Below are 13,882 nucleotides of genomic sequence, written 5' to 3' on the forward strand. Positions count from 1 at the left end.
AAAAATCCATACGAGCTGATGTAGTGCTGGGATATCAGAGAAATCAGACTACAGGAGAACATACTCTCAGCAAACACTTGCCCACACTGCTAAGTGGAAAGGAAAGGAGAGAGGCCAGGGCTCCTTGCTGCACTGCATGCCACCACAGTGCCTCCACGTGCACTGGCTCATGGCATCGGTGGTCTCTGTGTCTGTCTGACGGCGGCTCTTCTCTGCTCACAGGTCAATGAAGTGACAGTAGAGCAGCTGGTACAGCAGTACCCCCACATCACCTTCAGCACGGTTCTGCAGGACTGCAAGAGGACCTTGGAGAGAGCCTACCAGATGGGCTGGACCCCCAATATGTCTGCCGCCACCTCCTAACACTCTTGCCCATGCCTGGGCCTACTCAGGTCGTTGAGCAGGGTGGAGAAGTGGGGTGCTAGAACAGGGAGTCTTTGGGAAAGGTCTTAACCATCACCTGTCTGTGTCTGTACCCAAGAATTCTGTTTGTGTCTCGTTTGCATACTGCACAGCGTAAGCATGCTTGTTCGCTATGTCCAGGTGAGCTGGCTTGTCTTCCTAAAAACGGAAGATTGAGAAAACCACAAACGTCTTGTTTTCTAATTCAAACGTTTATTTCTTTTAAAAAGACTTATGAAATCTCAAGTGAGAAAACTTTGAGCTTCTAAGTTCTGCCACATCTTGGAGATGCTCACAAAAGGCTGTCTTTTGTGATGGGAAATGTATACTTTTGTTGAGACTAGAACAGAAGTAATACTGTTCTAACTAGAAGCCTGGTACCCCTCAAAATCTGGGAGTATGCACCCACAGTCCCACCCTTGGGTACTGCCGTGCCTGTGCACACATGCTAGGCCAGTTTCTTGGTAAATTATTTCCTGACAGAGGGACTTTCCTGGGTTGTGGAGGAAGCATGCAGTCTGCTCTGGCTGTGCCTAACTCACCGTGCCCACAGGCGGTCAGCTTGCTGTCTTGTGGGTTCCCTAGGAACCAGAGAGGAGAAAGCCTTTTGTAAATTTGTATATGGAGGCAACAGCCCGAAGTCCCCTGGCCAGCTCACAGAGGTTAGCTATTCATTATTCTGTAAATGCACTCTGTTAAGTGATAAATGTTTTAGTTGGTTTTATGTTAACACTGTGCTAGCTTTTACTTAGTGGATAATTACTGCTCCCGATGTATTTTAATGACATTTGGGGCTAATCTTAGCATTATCCACATAGAAGCCACAAATGTAATTAATGGTGTGCAGTTATTTTAAAAATTTTACAGATCATTTCATTATTTTGGTAATTATGAAAATATATTCGGAGGTGGGGTAGTCCTATTGATAGAAGATTAATGAATGAGATGTAAGTAGGCAATCTTCCTATTGATTTTCTTCTCTTGCTTTGGGACTTAGAGCAGGTTTTTTGAATATATGCATGTTATATTTTGAATAGTTCTGACTCTACTGCAAAGATCTACTGTTAGCTAATGTATGAGTTAAGGAGAGAATTTAGAAAATCTGTTCATTAAGATTCTGTTTACACTTGCCAGAAATAAGTATTTTAGTTTAATTAAATATTACCAGCTTTTAGTTATGTCAGTACCTCTCAGAAAATGAGTATATTTTTTGATTTCACACATCTTTACAGTTAATTCCTTGTAGGGACTCAGGCTCTAGTAACCTCTCCTGTCTAGATTTATAATCAGGCAGCAGAGAGCCTTTTTAAGCTAAAGAGTGATTATCTTTCATAGTAGGAGAAGCAAAACTTTGACTTTTGAACTTGCTATTTATTCTCCCCTTATGTGGTCTTTGGTCTTTACCAATTATAATGAGGTTTGAGTTTATTTCCTATAAATTCCAACATTGCTGAATGATACTAGCTGTAAGAAGCAGAAAGCAGCCTTACATTTGAATGCTATTTACATATGTATAATGACTTCTTTTCTGTAGAAAATGTTTGTTTCCCTTGAATATGTAAGCATGCCTCAGATTATGGCATTTTTTGTTTCAGTCCCAATCAGTTAAAAAATCTACTGAGAAAGTACCAAGAATGCTTTTTTCGTAATCAAACGGGTTGTAGTTTAATTTGGAGGGAATGAAAATTGTTTAAGAAAGAGCTGTTTACCATTAGAAAACTACATTTCTTCTTATACATTGAATTGTATCATTTTATATCCATTCTCCATACTAAAAAAAAAAGTTATTTCATAATATTTTAACTGGTTTTTAACCCAAAACTAATTTATAAGACAGTATGTATAGTAATAGTAGCTTGAGTGAATAAACAAAAGCTTAATTTTTATATATGTCACACTATATTTTAAATAGTTACAAAAGAAGGGAAATCCACCTTTGATACAGATGGTACAGTTTCAGTTCAAAGTTGTAATAATCTTTAGAGTGTTGCAGTTTAGTTGTCAATGGTTTCAGAGTGTAAAATTGATTTTTTAAACGTCGCATTCTTGGAACCTAAAGTCCAGCACTCTAACATGCTTTAGCTTGGGGGTGGGGAGCTGCACTTACTCTCTAAGATGCTGACTAATACAGAAAGCCTGATGCAACAGAACCCGGAAAATGGCTTTGGTTCATTTGTAGAAATCTGTAGAAATATCATATGCAGCCTCAAAGCATTAATCTTAAAAAGCAGCCAAGAAAAGCATCACCTCGGGTGATCCTGTAGAGGGTGTTGAATGTGCTCTCATTAGATGCTTTGAAATGAGGCTTAAAATACTTTTTCTGGGCAATATAGTCCCTTTTTCTGCTTAGACTGTCATAAATACATGTGAACACATTTAATGCAGGGCTTTTTATCCTCTCCAAATGTCAACAGTATTTTCAGAATAAAGCCTATGAAACACATTGCTGTCGTGGAAAAATTCTGGTCTTTGGTCTTTAATGTCCTTTTGAGTGAATTAAAAAAAAAAATTCACCCAGTTTGTAGTTTCTATATTTCTGTGAATCTTTTGACCTTGCAATGGGTTGCAATAAAAGAGAAACAAAACTCCACGTCTTTTGTTTTATTTTAGGCACTAAATGAGCTCCCCGTGGCTGGTGGGGTGTGCTGCAGTCTGCAGTCGCCTGTGTCCATGCATGTTTCACTATAGCCACGCACAGCTTTGACTAAGCCAGAACGGTAAACATGACTCAGAAACAAGACTAAAACCTCATAAATGTAAGCAAGTGAATTGTTTAAAAATCCCATTTTCTATGTGGTTACTCATTTACTTAGTCGTCTGCTCATTTTTCCCAAAAGGCAAGTAAATAAATACAATATTATTGAAGAGCAGCCGTGTGCTAGGTACGCAGGGTTTAAAGATGAATGAAACTCATTCCCAGCTTGAGGCTGCTCACACTGAGTAAGGCAGCGGCCTGGAGCACAGGCAGTGACGCGGAGTGTGGCGTAGGAGAACTGTGCGGAGAACTGTGAGCGAGCACAGAAGTTTAGTCAGAGGTGAACTAGAGCCGAGATGCCCGGTAGACCTGAGTGGCCATGCCAGGTATGTGACCGGAAATAGAATAGAAAGGAGTGAAAGGCTGTGGGGATTGTCATCAGAACATGAGCCTGTCCAAAGTCAAATATTGCTGAGGTAAAAAAAGAAGGAGTGTGAGTATCGTGGTTTTGGACACTCCGAAGGTAGGAAGACTGAGAAAAGACAGAGACTCATCAAAGGAAACCAGAAAAAAACAAAAGGACAAACCAAAAAAAAAAAAAAAAGCTCATGCTAAACCTACACACAGAATTATCAAGCCTCATGCTGCTATAAAGTAAGATTAGTATGATGAGTGACCATTGCCACTGGCGAGGTGGCTCAGCAGATAAAGGCGCTTGTCACTGAGCCTGACAACCCCGGTTTTATCCCTAACACCCACATGGTGGAAAGAAAGAACTGACGTTTGTCTTGTTTTCTGACCTTCACACATTTTTTGTGGCATGTGAACTCGAACACATACACACGCCAATAAATAAGTTATATGAATTGTCCGATAAAACATTGGGATATTCAATAAATGCAGTTTTAATAGTTTGCTAAGGACAGAGGCTGGTTGGAGTGAGTCTTATTTCTATGAGGCAAGTCTAATATCAAAACCACACAATTATAGGTAAAATCTATAAGCAGGTCTCACTCATGGATATACTACAATAGTCCTAAATAAAACTCTTAGCAGTTAAACTGTCCTAACATTGCTTCTGCTCTAACCAAGAAAAAAAAAATCACAGGTTGTGTAATCAACAAAGATAGAAGTTATTCTTCATAGTTCTAGAAGTTAGGAAGTCTAAGAGCAAGGGACTGGGACGTTTGGTGGCTGTAATCTCCCAGTGTTTGCTTCCAAGAAGGCACCTGGACCACTGTGACCAAAGGTGGAAGCGGGTGGAGAAGGGACCGCTCTCCTCCCCCCTGAGGATGCATCAGTGTTCCCCATGGGAAAAGATGTTGTGTGGCCTTTACATCTTAGTGGCTTCACTCTTTATGTTCTCCCCTTTGGGGTGAGCTGCCCGAATCCTTTGGGAGAGACAAAAACATGCAAAATACAGTGTGCATTAAAACCAAATGGGAAAAAAAAATTAGTTGTTTTTTTTTGTAATGGGGACAATGAAAATGTTCAAGGAAAAAAAATTCTTTTGTTAAAAAACCTTAGGAAACCAATATAAGTTGGATGCATCCTTAACCAAAATCACAGGAAAAAAATCAGTCTACAGTGGAGCATAAGGAACATTTTCTCTGGACCCAAGAGGATTGTTTGTTGTATTCCTACTTCTGTTAAGCATATAACATGAAGAGCAATACCAACAAAATGTCATTCTTCTAGAATGGGAGAACCAAGTTCTGAGTTAGGTAAATCTAATAAGAGTAACTCCCAGGACAATCAAAAACTCAAAGGAATCCATACAGTAGAATTAATAAAGTAATCTGAATTAGTTAGAGATAGTATCAAAATAGTGTTCACTTACATCTTTGTAGACCAACGGTAAAGTAGAAAGGCATGGGTTTGTTTTTTAATTTTAATTTTATTTTTATTATTATATTTTACTAAGTCTGTATCCCAGCTGTATCCTGCTCCCTCATTCCCTCCCAAACCCCTCCCTCCCTCATCTCCTCCCTGCCCTTTCAAAGTCCACTGATTGGGGAGGACCTCCTCCCCTTTCATCTGACCCTGTTTTATCAGGTATCTTCAGGACTGGCTGCAAAGTCCTCCTCTGTGGCCTAGCAGAAGCAAGCCTATAGCCAACATCAAACTCAATGGAGAGAAACTGAATCAATCCCACTGAAATCAGGGACAAGACAAGGCTGCCCACTTTTTCCGTATCTATTCAACATAGTACTTGAAGTCCTAGCTAAAGGCATGGGTTTTTAACAACTGCTGTATGGGCAGGAGAGACTACTCCAGAGATAAGAGCACGTCACTCCTGTTTCCCGGGACTCGGGTTTCCTTCCCAGCCCCTACATGGTAGTAGACAAAACTGCACTTTTATAACAGCAACAAAATACATGAGCATGCTGGGAGTGAAACCCAGGCCCCCACAAATGCTGGGCAAGCATGTAACTGAGCTTCATGCCCAGCCCCCAGCAAAATAACTCTTGATTTCTCCTCTAACCAAGAGGGAAATAAAATCACAGGTTGTGCAATCAACAAAGATAGAAGTTATTCTTCATAGTTCCAACATAGTATCAAGACATACTGATAGACCAAAAATAAAATTTTTAAGTGTATATGCACTAGAATGTCCATGGATTAAAAAAAATCAGTCTCTTAAGAATATTAGGAGACAATTCTTGGAGGACCTTTCCATCTCTGTCCATTTGAAAACAGAGCCACCCGCAGCCTCTGCTCTAGATTATCTTTACAAGGCTGTGCCTAGATTCATGACAAACATGAGTATGAAATATTCACGTTTGCAAAGCCCTGTGCTCCTATCATGTAGCGCAACCTCACAGACAATCTACCATCCTTTTCCTTTTTAGTTCTTTGTGGAGTTTGTATCTTCAGAAGCTGCAAAGAGACGCTGTATGCTGTTGGGCTTCTGCTGCTCCTGTAAGGAGTCAGCCCCAAGGGAGCCAGCTTGTGTCTTCAGCCAGCACCCTGAAAGTGTCACACTGACATGTCAGCCTGTAAGCATAGTAAAATTTCACACCGCTCCTAGTTCTTAGCATGATAATCCTCCCAACTGATCTGTTAATATGACATTCCAAACAAAATCCTTCAGTAATTTTTTCATCAAATTTAAGTGTATTCTTAAATTCACATAGAAGAACAATTAAGAAAAAAAATCAAATAACTTTTAAAAAATAAGATGATGGAATTCGCTGTCCTATTGAGGGCCTGGGTTCAGTTCTCAGCACCCACAAGACAGCTCACAACCATCTGTAACTCCAGTCCTAGAGAAAATGATGCCTGCTTCAGGCCACAAACATGAGGCAAATATATACATGCAGGCAAAACACTCACATACATAAAATGAAATACCGTTATAAAATATCAGACCAGTTAAACTGGTTGTTTGTATGGGGCTATATTTTACTGTAAAAAAGAGTTTATTACAGATGAGCTAAAACTTAACAAAAGGCCAAAATCAAGATTTGTAGAAGAAAATATATCATAAAATCTTTATGATATTGTGGGGTTAGCTTTAGTAATCTCAGAAACAAAACTAGAAAATGCTACTTATAAAGTTTAGTATTAAGCGTCATTTGCACATTAAAATGAGTAAATTCCTGGTCTTCAGAAGCCTAAGATCATAAACTAACATGAAATATCTGTAACAGAATTGCGAACAAATGAACAGTATCCAGAATATGTGAAGATCTTTGGTGTTTGATTAAATATGGACTGAAGATGTAAATACACATCGATGCCCAAATAATCAATTAAAACATCCTTGAGTTTACCTGTGTTTGCAAACCCCAAGATACAAAGTTCATGACCAATGGGAAAGCCTTGCATGACTCAGTATGGGCAAAGCTAGCAATAGGAATACTTCCTGCCCATGGGAGCTGGAAATGTTTGGCCTTACCTTACAAAGGGAACCGTACACATGCACCATTCCCTCACAGGTTTACCCCAGAGGAAAACACACGTGTGCGCTCTAAGGCATGGAGAGGACATGCATGAGAATGACATTCATGAATGGTAACTACTATTTGGTTTGGTTTGGCTTGGTTCTAATTTGTATTTGAGACAGGGGCTCTCTACATAGCTCTGGCTGTCCTACAACTCACTTTGTAGATCAGGTTGGCCTTGAACTCACAGAGATCCCCCTGCCTCTGCCTCCAAAGTGCTGGGATTAAAGGCATGTGCCACCATGACTGGCAACTAACCGTTTTTATTCAGTAAATCAGACTAGTAAAACTGAATCCCAGCTCTATACTGGAGAAATCTTAGAGATGCTTGAATGAAGAAAGCAAGTCATAACAGAAATGTTTAAATCTGTACACCACCTTTTAGGTTTCAAAAACAATCAAAATTAAATAATCTATACTTTGATATACAAACGTATCTAGAGAAGAAAAAAGTGATGGCAGATATTCATGTATTTGGCAGAGGCCAATAGAGTGAGAATACAGGACTGCACATAACTTAAAATGAGATGGCTTCCACAAGATTTGCTTTGGCACTGTAATAGTGTTCTGACATTATATGTTCAGCACTGCATGTCTCCAGCACTGACTACGCATTTAACATACATGTATAACAACTTTATTTTCTTTACTATATTTTAAATGGTAAGTAGTTTTCTGTCTGGGTTACACTGATTAACTGAATAGCAAGAAACCTATTACAAAACTATCACAGAGCTCCCATCCACACAGGCTTCAGATGGTGTCGTGTCTAAGCAGGTGGCAGAGGCAGGGGAACACTGTAGCCTTGAGCTCCTTCTCCTGTGCTCTCGGCACAATACTGCTTTCCTGAGACGGTTAATAGACACATTACAGCAACACAGGACTCTTCAGTCACCAAAACACAGCCACCTGCAGGAACACATTCCCAAGCCAACGCCATGTCTGAGACCCTTTAGCACCCACTCCTGTGAGCTTCCTCCACTGACAACACATCATAAGGATGCCAGCGGCTGGCGAAGACAGGGAAACCTCCAAAAGAGTCTGCGCTGTTTGGTTTGGCTGCTTTATTCACAACAGGACGGAAGAGACAGTCATGCATTTCTGAAACTTTTTCCACAGTTTGGCGTCGCTTGAAAGATCTGGAAAGTGGCCTGAGGACACACGACCAAGCCGATGGTGCTTGCTGACTCCTCTCTAGCCTGAGATCTTCTCATCCTGTGCCTTGGGGTGTGTGCATGCATGCATGCTCACGTGCCCAAATGCACCATTCAGCCATAAACGATGCCTCCAGAATGCAATCTATTCAGCTTTCTGCGATTAATATAATAGAACATGGAAAACAAGTCGCTAAATAAAGACTTTTTAAACAGAACAGTCTCACAAATAGATGATGCCCAATGAGTGTGAGTGGCTGCAGGCAATGGTGATTTTAAATAAATGGAAGAAATTATACCAGTTGAGTGGAGAATGCCCAGACAGCTTGATTTTGTTGATTGCAGTGTTCGGCTGTGTTTTTAAGCAGCGTCTCGCAACTGAGTCACTCACGAATGGGTGGGGATAAAACATTCTGCTAATTATATTCAAATGAAGCTTTTATTAAACTGTTTCTTCAATTCTAAGTCAAAAATTGGATTACAATACAGGATTTATGCATGTAGAGAGACAAATACTGAGAAGCACACTTGGAGATAACAAATAATTGAGCTTAATGTGAAAATTAAGCCACCGGGACTTTCATGACTATATAATTCAGATGACTGGATTTGCTCTAAAGCAAACCACAAGCTAGCAAGAACACTTGTCTTGGAATACATGTATACCCATGAATATGTAGTCCACTTCTAGTCCCTTTCTTCGTGGTTACTGTAGAATGTGGCCATCCTCGCTTTTCCTTCAACTTCTCTCCTGAATCGGCCAGAGTGGCAGATGATCTCAGATGCAGATTTCAAGAGACAGGCTTCTCCCTCGTTCCCAGTGGAACCCTGCCTGCCTCCGTGAAGATACCTTCCTATTTCAGTGGCCCTCGTGTTCTCAGCGAAGCAGTTCGGTTCTGCCGGTTCTCGAACTTGCCGTGGGTCTTACTGCGCATTGCCCCTTGCGGTCGTCTTCCTTTGTTTGCCACTCTCCGTAGGACCCATCCGCTGTGTTCCGTGTCCTGCTGTTGACACCGCCTCACTGCTGTGTAATTGCCTCAGTTCACTCAGGCTGCTGGAAACGAACAAACATACCTTAGAGACAAGGAGCAAATATTTCCAACAGTTCTGAAAGCTGGAGAGTCAAAGTTCCACACGTCACACATCTGGACCTTAGACACCGTGCTCTTGCAGGACACTAACTAACCCTGCACACGTTCTGAAATGCCACCTTGGTGGTAAGGATTTAGGTACATTAAAGATGCGAGCCATGGGGCTGACAAAAGGCTTCCCCACTGCACCACTGGAAAGCATTTTTTTGGGTCCAGTATGGGATAATTACAGACCCTACTGCCAAGGACACTCTAGCCTATACATCACACATATGAGAGGAGAATTGCTAATATTTGCACACCCTTAATTTCATTGTGGAGTGCCACGCCATCTACCAAAGGAGATGAACCCATTCAATTTTTACCGAAAGAGTATGCAGGCTCCCAGTGGCCTTCTGTGTCATTCTCTTCAGCCTACAGTGACTTTTTTTTTTTTAATCATCGTTTGAGTCTGTGCTGTTCTCTAAAATCTTTTAAAAGTTGCATATCATTTCATATTTTTATTTACCACTTAGGAAATAGTGTTTGTAAAAACGCTTTTAAGTCACTGTGTCCTTTCACATTTCAAAGGAAAGAAAAGACAGGCAGGGAAGGGTAGAAGTGGGGGATGAAGGCTGCGAGGTGAAAACTCTGTACGGGAGTAAAGACACGAGGAAACTTCGCGAGATTTCCAGGTTATGAAGGCGACTTGCTGTCCCCTCTCCCCTCCTTGTGGTTTTATTTGCTGTGCTGCGGTTTGACTAGATGCCCTCAGCCCAGTTAGGTAAGAATGGTGAAAACAGAGCTGCCACTGCCCAGCTGTGGAAACAAAGCTGAATTCTTTGGGAATTAGATGGAAGGTGTGAGGTACCAAAAAGAATAATTTGTCATTTTAGTCGTAGAGCTCAGAGGATGTAAAATGTGGCAAAACTAAAATAATTAAAAAAAAAAAAACCCTAGAAGGATTTTATATTTAGATAGCTTCAAAATGCATTTGATTTCTAAGCATTTTAAGGAAATCAGGATTGGAGATCTTAGATAACATGCTGTGGGCAAAGTATCCCAGGATGACAATGTGTACTGCAAGTCAAAGAAAAAAAAATGCCTGGACCACACACAAAAGAACCGCAGCTTTATTGAAAAATAAGATACCGAGAACGTTTATCTGCATATATGCCTTTTCAGTCTTTTAATCAACTTTTCCAGTTCAATAACCAACTAGCTGATGTGACCATGCTAAGGAGGTTTGTCCTGAGCTCATTCAGACCAAAGCAGATGCCCAGCTCACAGTAATCCTGGTCTGGGCGTCTGTCTTCGAAAGAACCCTCTTTTTAAATGAATGTAGAATTAAAATTAAGGTAGAATTTCCCAGCTGTAAAATTTACGTCTAACTGTCTAGATTTTGAAGAGTTTTGCTGCACGAGTCATGTCACATATAAAATTTCATGATGTGTGTGTAAACGCCACCCAAGAAAATCCCCTAATCCCCTGCTGGCAAAGACAAGGGCTGCTTTAAATGCCATCACATATTTCTTGCACCTGTTACTTAATCATACAATATGTATCATTGGTGTAATTGTCTCCCAGATGATTGTTTTTTGAGGTTTATCTATTGTACTGGCTAGTTTTCTGTCACCTTCATGCCAGCTATTGTCATCTGAGAGGGGGAACCTTCACTGAGAAGCTGCCTCCCTAGGATTGGATTGTAGACCAGGCTAGAAGGCATTTTCTTGATCAGTGATTGATGGGTGGAGGCCCAGCCCATTGCGGGTGGGCCATCCCTGGACTGTGGTCCTGGACTCAGTAAGAAAGCCAGCTGAGCAAGCCATGAAGAACTAGCCGGTCTGCAACACCCTGCCATGGCCTCTGCATCAGCTCCACTCCCAGGTCCCTGCCCTGTTGGAGTTCCTGTCCTGACTTCCTTCAGTGACGGACTACAGTGTGGAAGTGTAAGCCATATCAACTCCTTTCTCCCCAACTCGCTTTTGGTCATGGAGTTTCAGGGCAGCAATAGAAACCCTAGACATCCATCTTGTATTCAGCTATGGCTGAGTAGCATGCCATTGTATAACTACAGCACCCTTTGGATTAATGCCCATCTGGATTATACCCAATTTGACTTTTATGAATACATTAATTGAAAAAAAAGTGAAAACACACACACACACACACACAGTACAAAAGTTTAAAATACAAGGAAGAAAGAAATTGCTCATTGGAAACCAAATGGCAGAAAGCAGCTAAATATTTTTGTATAATCCTTTTGACAGGCTATACATTTTTTTGTTTTTTGCTATACATTGAAAACATACATAAGGGTGGAATTTGTGAGCATAGGATCTGGTGGACCTCAGTGGGAAAATTCCAGGCTCTCCTAACTCAGTGGGACCTTTTTATGTCCTAGAACCAGAGAGTGAGAGCTCATATCACACCATGTTCTCACTGGTTTCTCTCAGTCCTTTAAACTTGGCTTCTTTCAAAGGCCTGTGTGGCTGTGGATTGGTTTTAACTGCTTTTCCTGGCTGGCTAATGGCGTCTCATGTATGTATGGTCCTCGCCTGGTCTCCTTTTGTGAAGTTTGTTTTTGATCTACACCAAAGTGCAGCTGGTCTTAATATATGTTTCCTCACTGAACCGTGTTAACATTTTGTAATAAATAATTGACAATCTATGTGCCACATTTTCCATTGTATTGTAGTTATTTGTGTATCTGTCTCAGAGCGACGCTACTATGATGTATCACTTTGAATGCCACACTTTTCTAGTAAACCTTTACCTCGGCAGCACATTTTCCAACTTTGTTCTTTTCTGAGATCTGTTTTACAATCGCATTGTCAACTTCTAAAACAAGCTTAATAAAACCTTGCTGAGATCTGTTCAATCTACATTACTACATCAATTACTATATCATTCTGTGGGTAATTAACTCCTTGGTGTCATTGACTCTCTTTGTAGGCTTGTCTCTATCAAAGCCGTCCCACTCTAAATGTCCCAGGGCCCCCTACCCCCCGAGCAGAGGTCATACCCTGTTTCTGTTAACTTATCCCTACACATGATATGTTTTTTGATGCTGCTATGACCTGAAGACTTTCTCTTCAGGCTGATTGCTCCGGTTCGTGGAAGTGTAATTTACTTGTGCCCATTGTCTTGTAATACAGTTCTTGCTAAGTTCACTCATTGGTTATAAGTTCTACTTTTTCAGATTCCTATGTGTTTTTTAAACCAAAGAAATCATGCCACATACAAGTAAAAACAGTACTTATTTCTTCCCAGTGTTTGTGTCTTGTGTTTCTTTTACGTGGTGTACTGTACTGGCTGTGATGGTGAGTGCAATCCTGAATAGCAATGCTGATTGCAGTCCTTGTGTCTGATCTTGTGGAGAAGCCCTCGACCTTTTATAAATTAGCATCATCTTGGCGGTAGTATTTGTACATGCCCTTCACAAAGTTGAAGCATTTACATGTCCTGTAGTTATTTTTTTATTATTTTAAGTAGGCAGTAAATTCAGTCCAATGTCTTCGTTCCCTTTCCACTATATTTAGCATTTCTGGTTCTCTTCAATATGTCACATTTATATCACTCTTCTGGTGTTTTTGTTTATTCGGAAAAGCTTCCTGTTGGTAATTCTGGGATATAGATTAGTATAATTATAGAAATTCTATCTTGTTTTTGTTATAGTATTGCCTCATAATATTCTTCTCTTTCCTAAAAGAATTTATATAATTAGAATAATTTTTTAAAAGCATTTGAGGGCATTCTTGCAGTCACATGACCTACTTTTCCTGTACAGGAAAAGTTCTAGGTTTTATGGCCAGGTCAGTGTTCCTTGGCTTCTGAGTTTTGGAAGTTGTTGACATGAACTTGTTCACTATCCCTCATTATCTTGTTAGAGTCTGTCGGATCTGGCACATTGCTCCTTTACTGTCCTGTTGTTTGTCATTTGTGTTTTATCTCCAACAAAGCAGAAAATACAAGCCTTCACACACTGAAGGTTATCAGCCAAAGGTTATGAGACAAAAGTAAAACATTAACAAAGAGAAACATAAATCATTCTCTCAGAGATGCATGATCTACAGATTCATCTGTCCATCTGCATAATTTTAAGCAATAATGAGAGGCTTGAAAGAAGAGGAATATCGGAATTTCTGACCCATATTCAGCAAACAAAATCAGCCAGTAGAAATAGATGACATGCGATTTAGATGTTGGTATTACAGTGATAAATCTAAGTTCTGGGGGGAGGGGAATGGTCATAATGACTGAACAGATGGGGGATCTCAGCAGAGAAATGGAAACTAAGTAAAAATAGAAACTCTAGAACTGAAAAGTACAATATCTGAAATAGAAAATTCATTGAATATGGGCTTAGGAGCAAAGTCGAGTTGGCAGAAGAAAGCGACAAAGGATGTGAATATATATCGGTAGAAACTATCCAATCTGAAGAACGGAGAGAAGAGAGGCTGCGGGGAGGTGGAGAGTGGTTTCAGTTGCTGTGGTAGCATGGCAAGTCGTCTGATGCATGTGCAGTTAGGATCCAAAGATAAGAAAAGGACAGGAGCGAAAAACACGTGCGATACAACAGTCAATTCCCGCGACTTGAAGGGATTTAAATTC

General features: G+C 40.5%; 1 protein-coding gene across 1 annotated transcript in view; it reads left to right on the forward strand.

The window, feature by feature from the left end:
- Fbxl17 (F-box and leucine rich repeat protein 17) overlaps positions 1 to 2,992 on the forward strand; it is a 449,288-nt gene extending 446,296 nt beyond the window's left edge. Inside the window, 1 exon segment of the mRNA XM_060368269.1 lies at positions 223 to 2,992. Within this exon segment, the coding sequence (XP_060224252.1) occupies positions 223 to 363 (141 nt within the window). The 3' untranslated portion in view covers positions 364 to 2,992.
- The last annotated feature ends 10,890 nt before the right edge of the window (positions 2,993 to 13,882 follow it).

This window comes from Meriones unguiculatus, chromosome 15 (assembly GCF_030254825.1).
Source record: "Meriones unguiculatus strain TT.TT164.6M chromosome 15, Bangor_MerUng_6.1, whole genome shotgun sequence".
NCBI lineage: Eukaryota > Metazoa > Chordata > Mammalia > Rodentia > Muridae > Meriones > Meriones unguiculatus.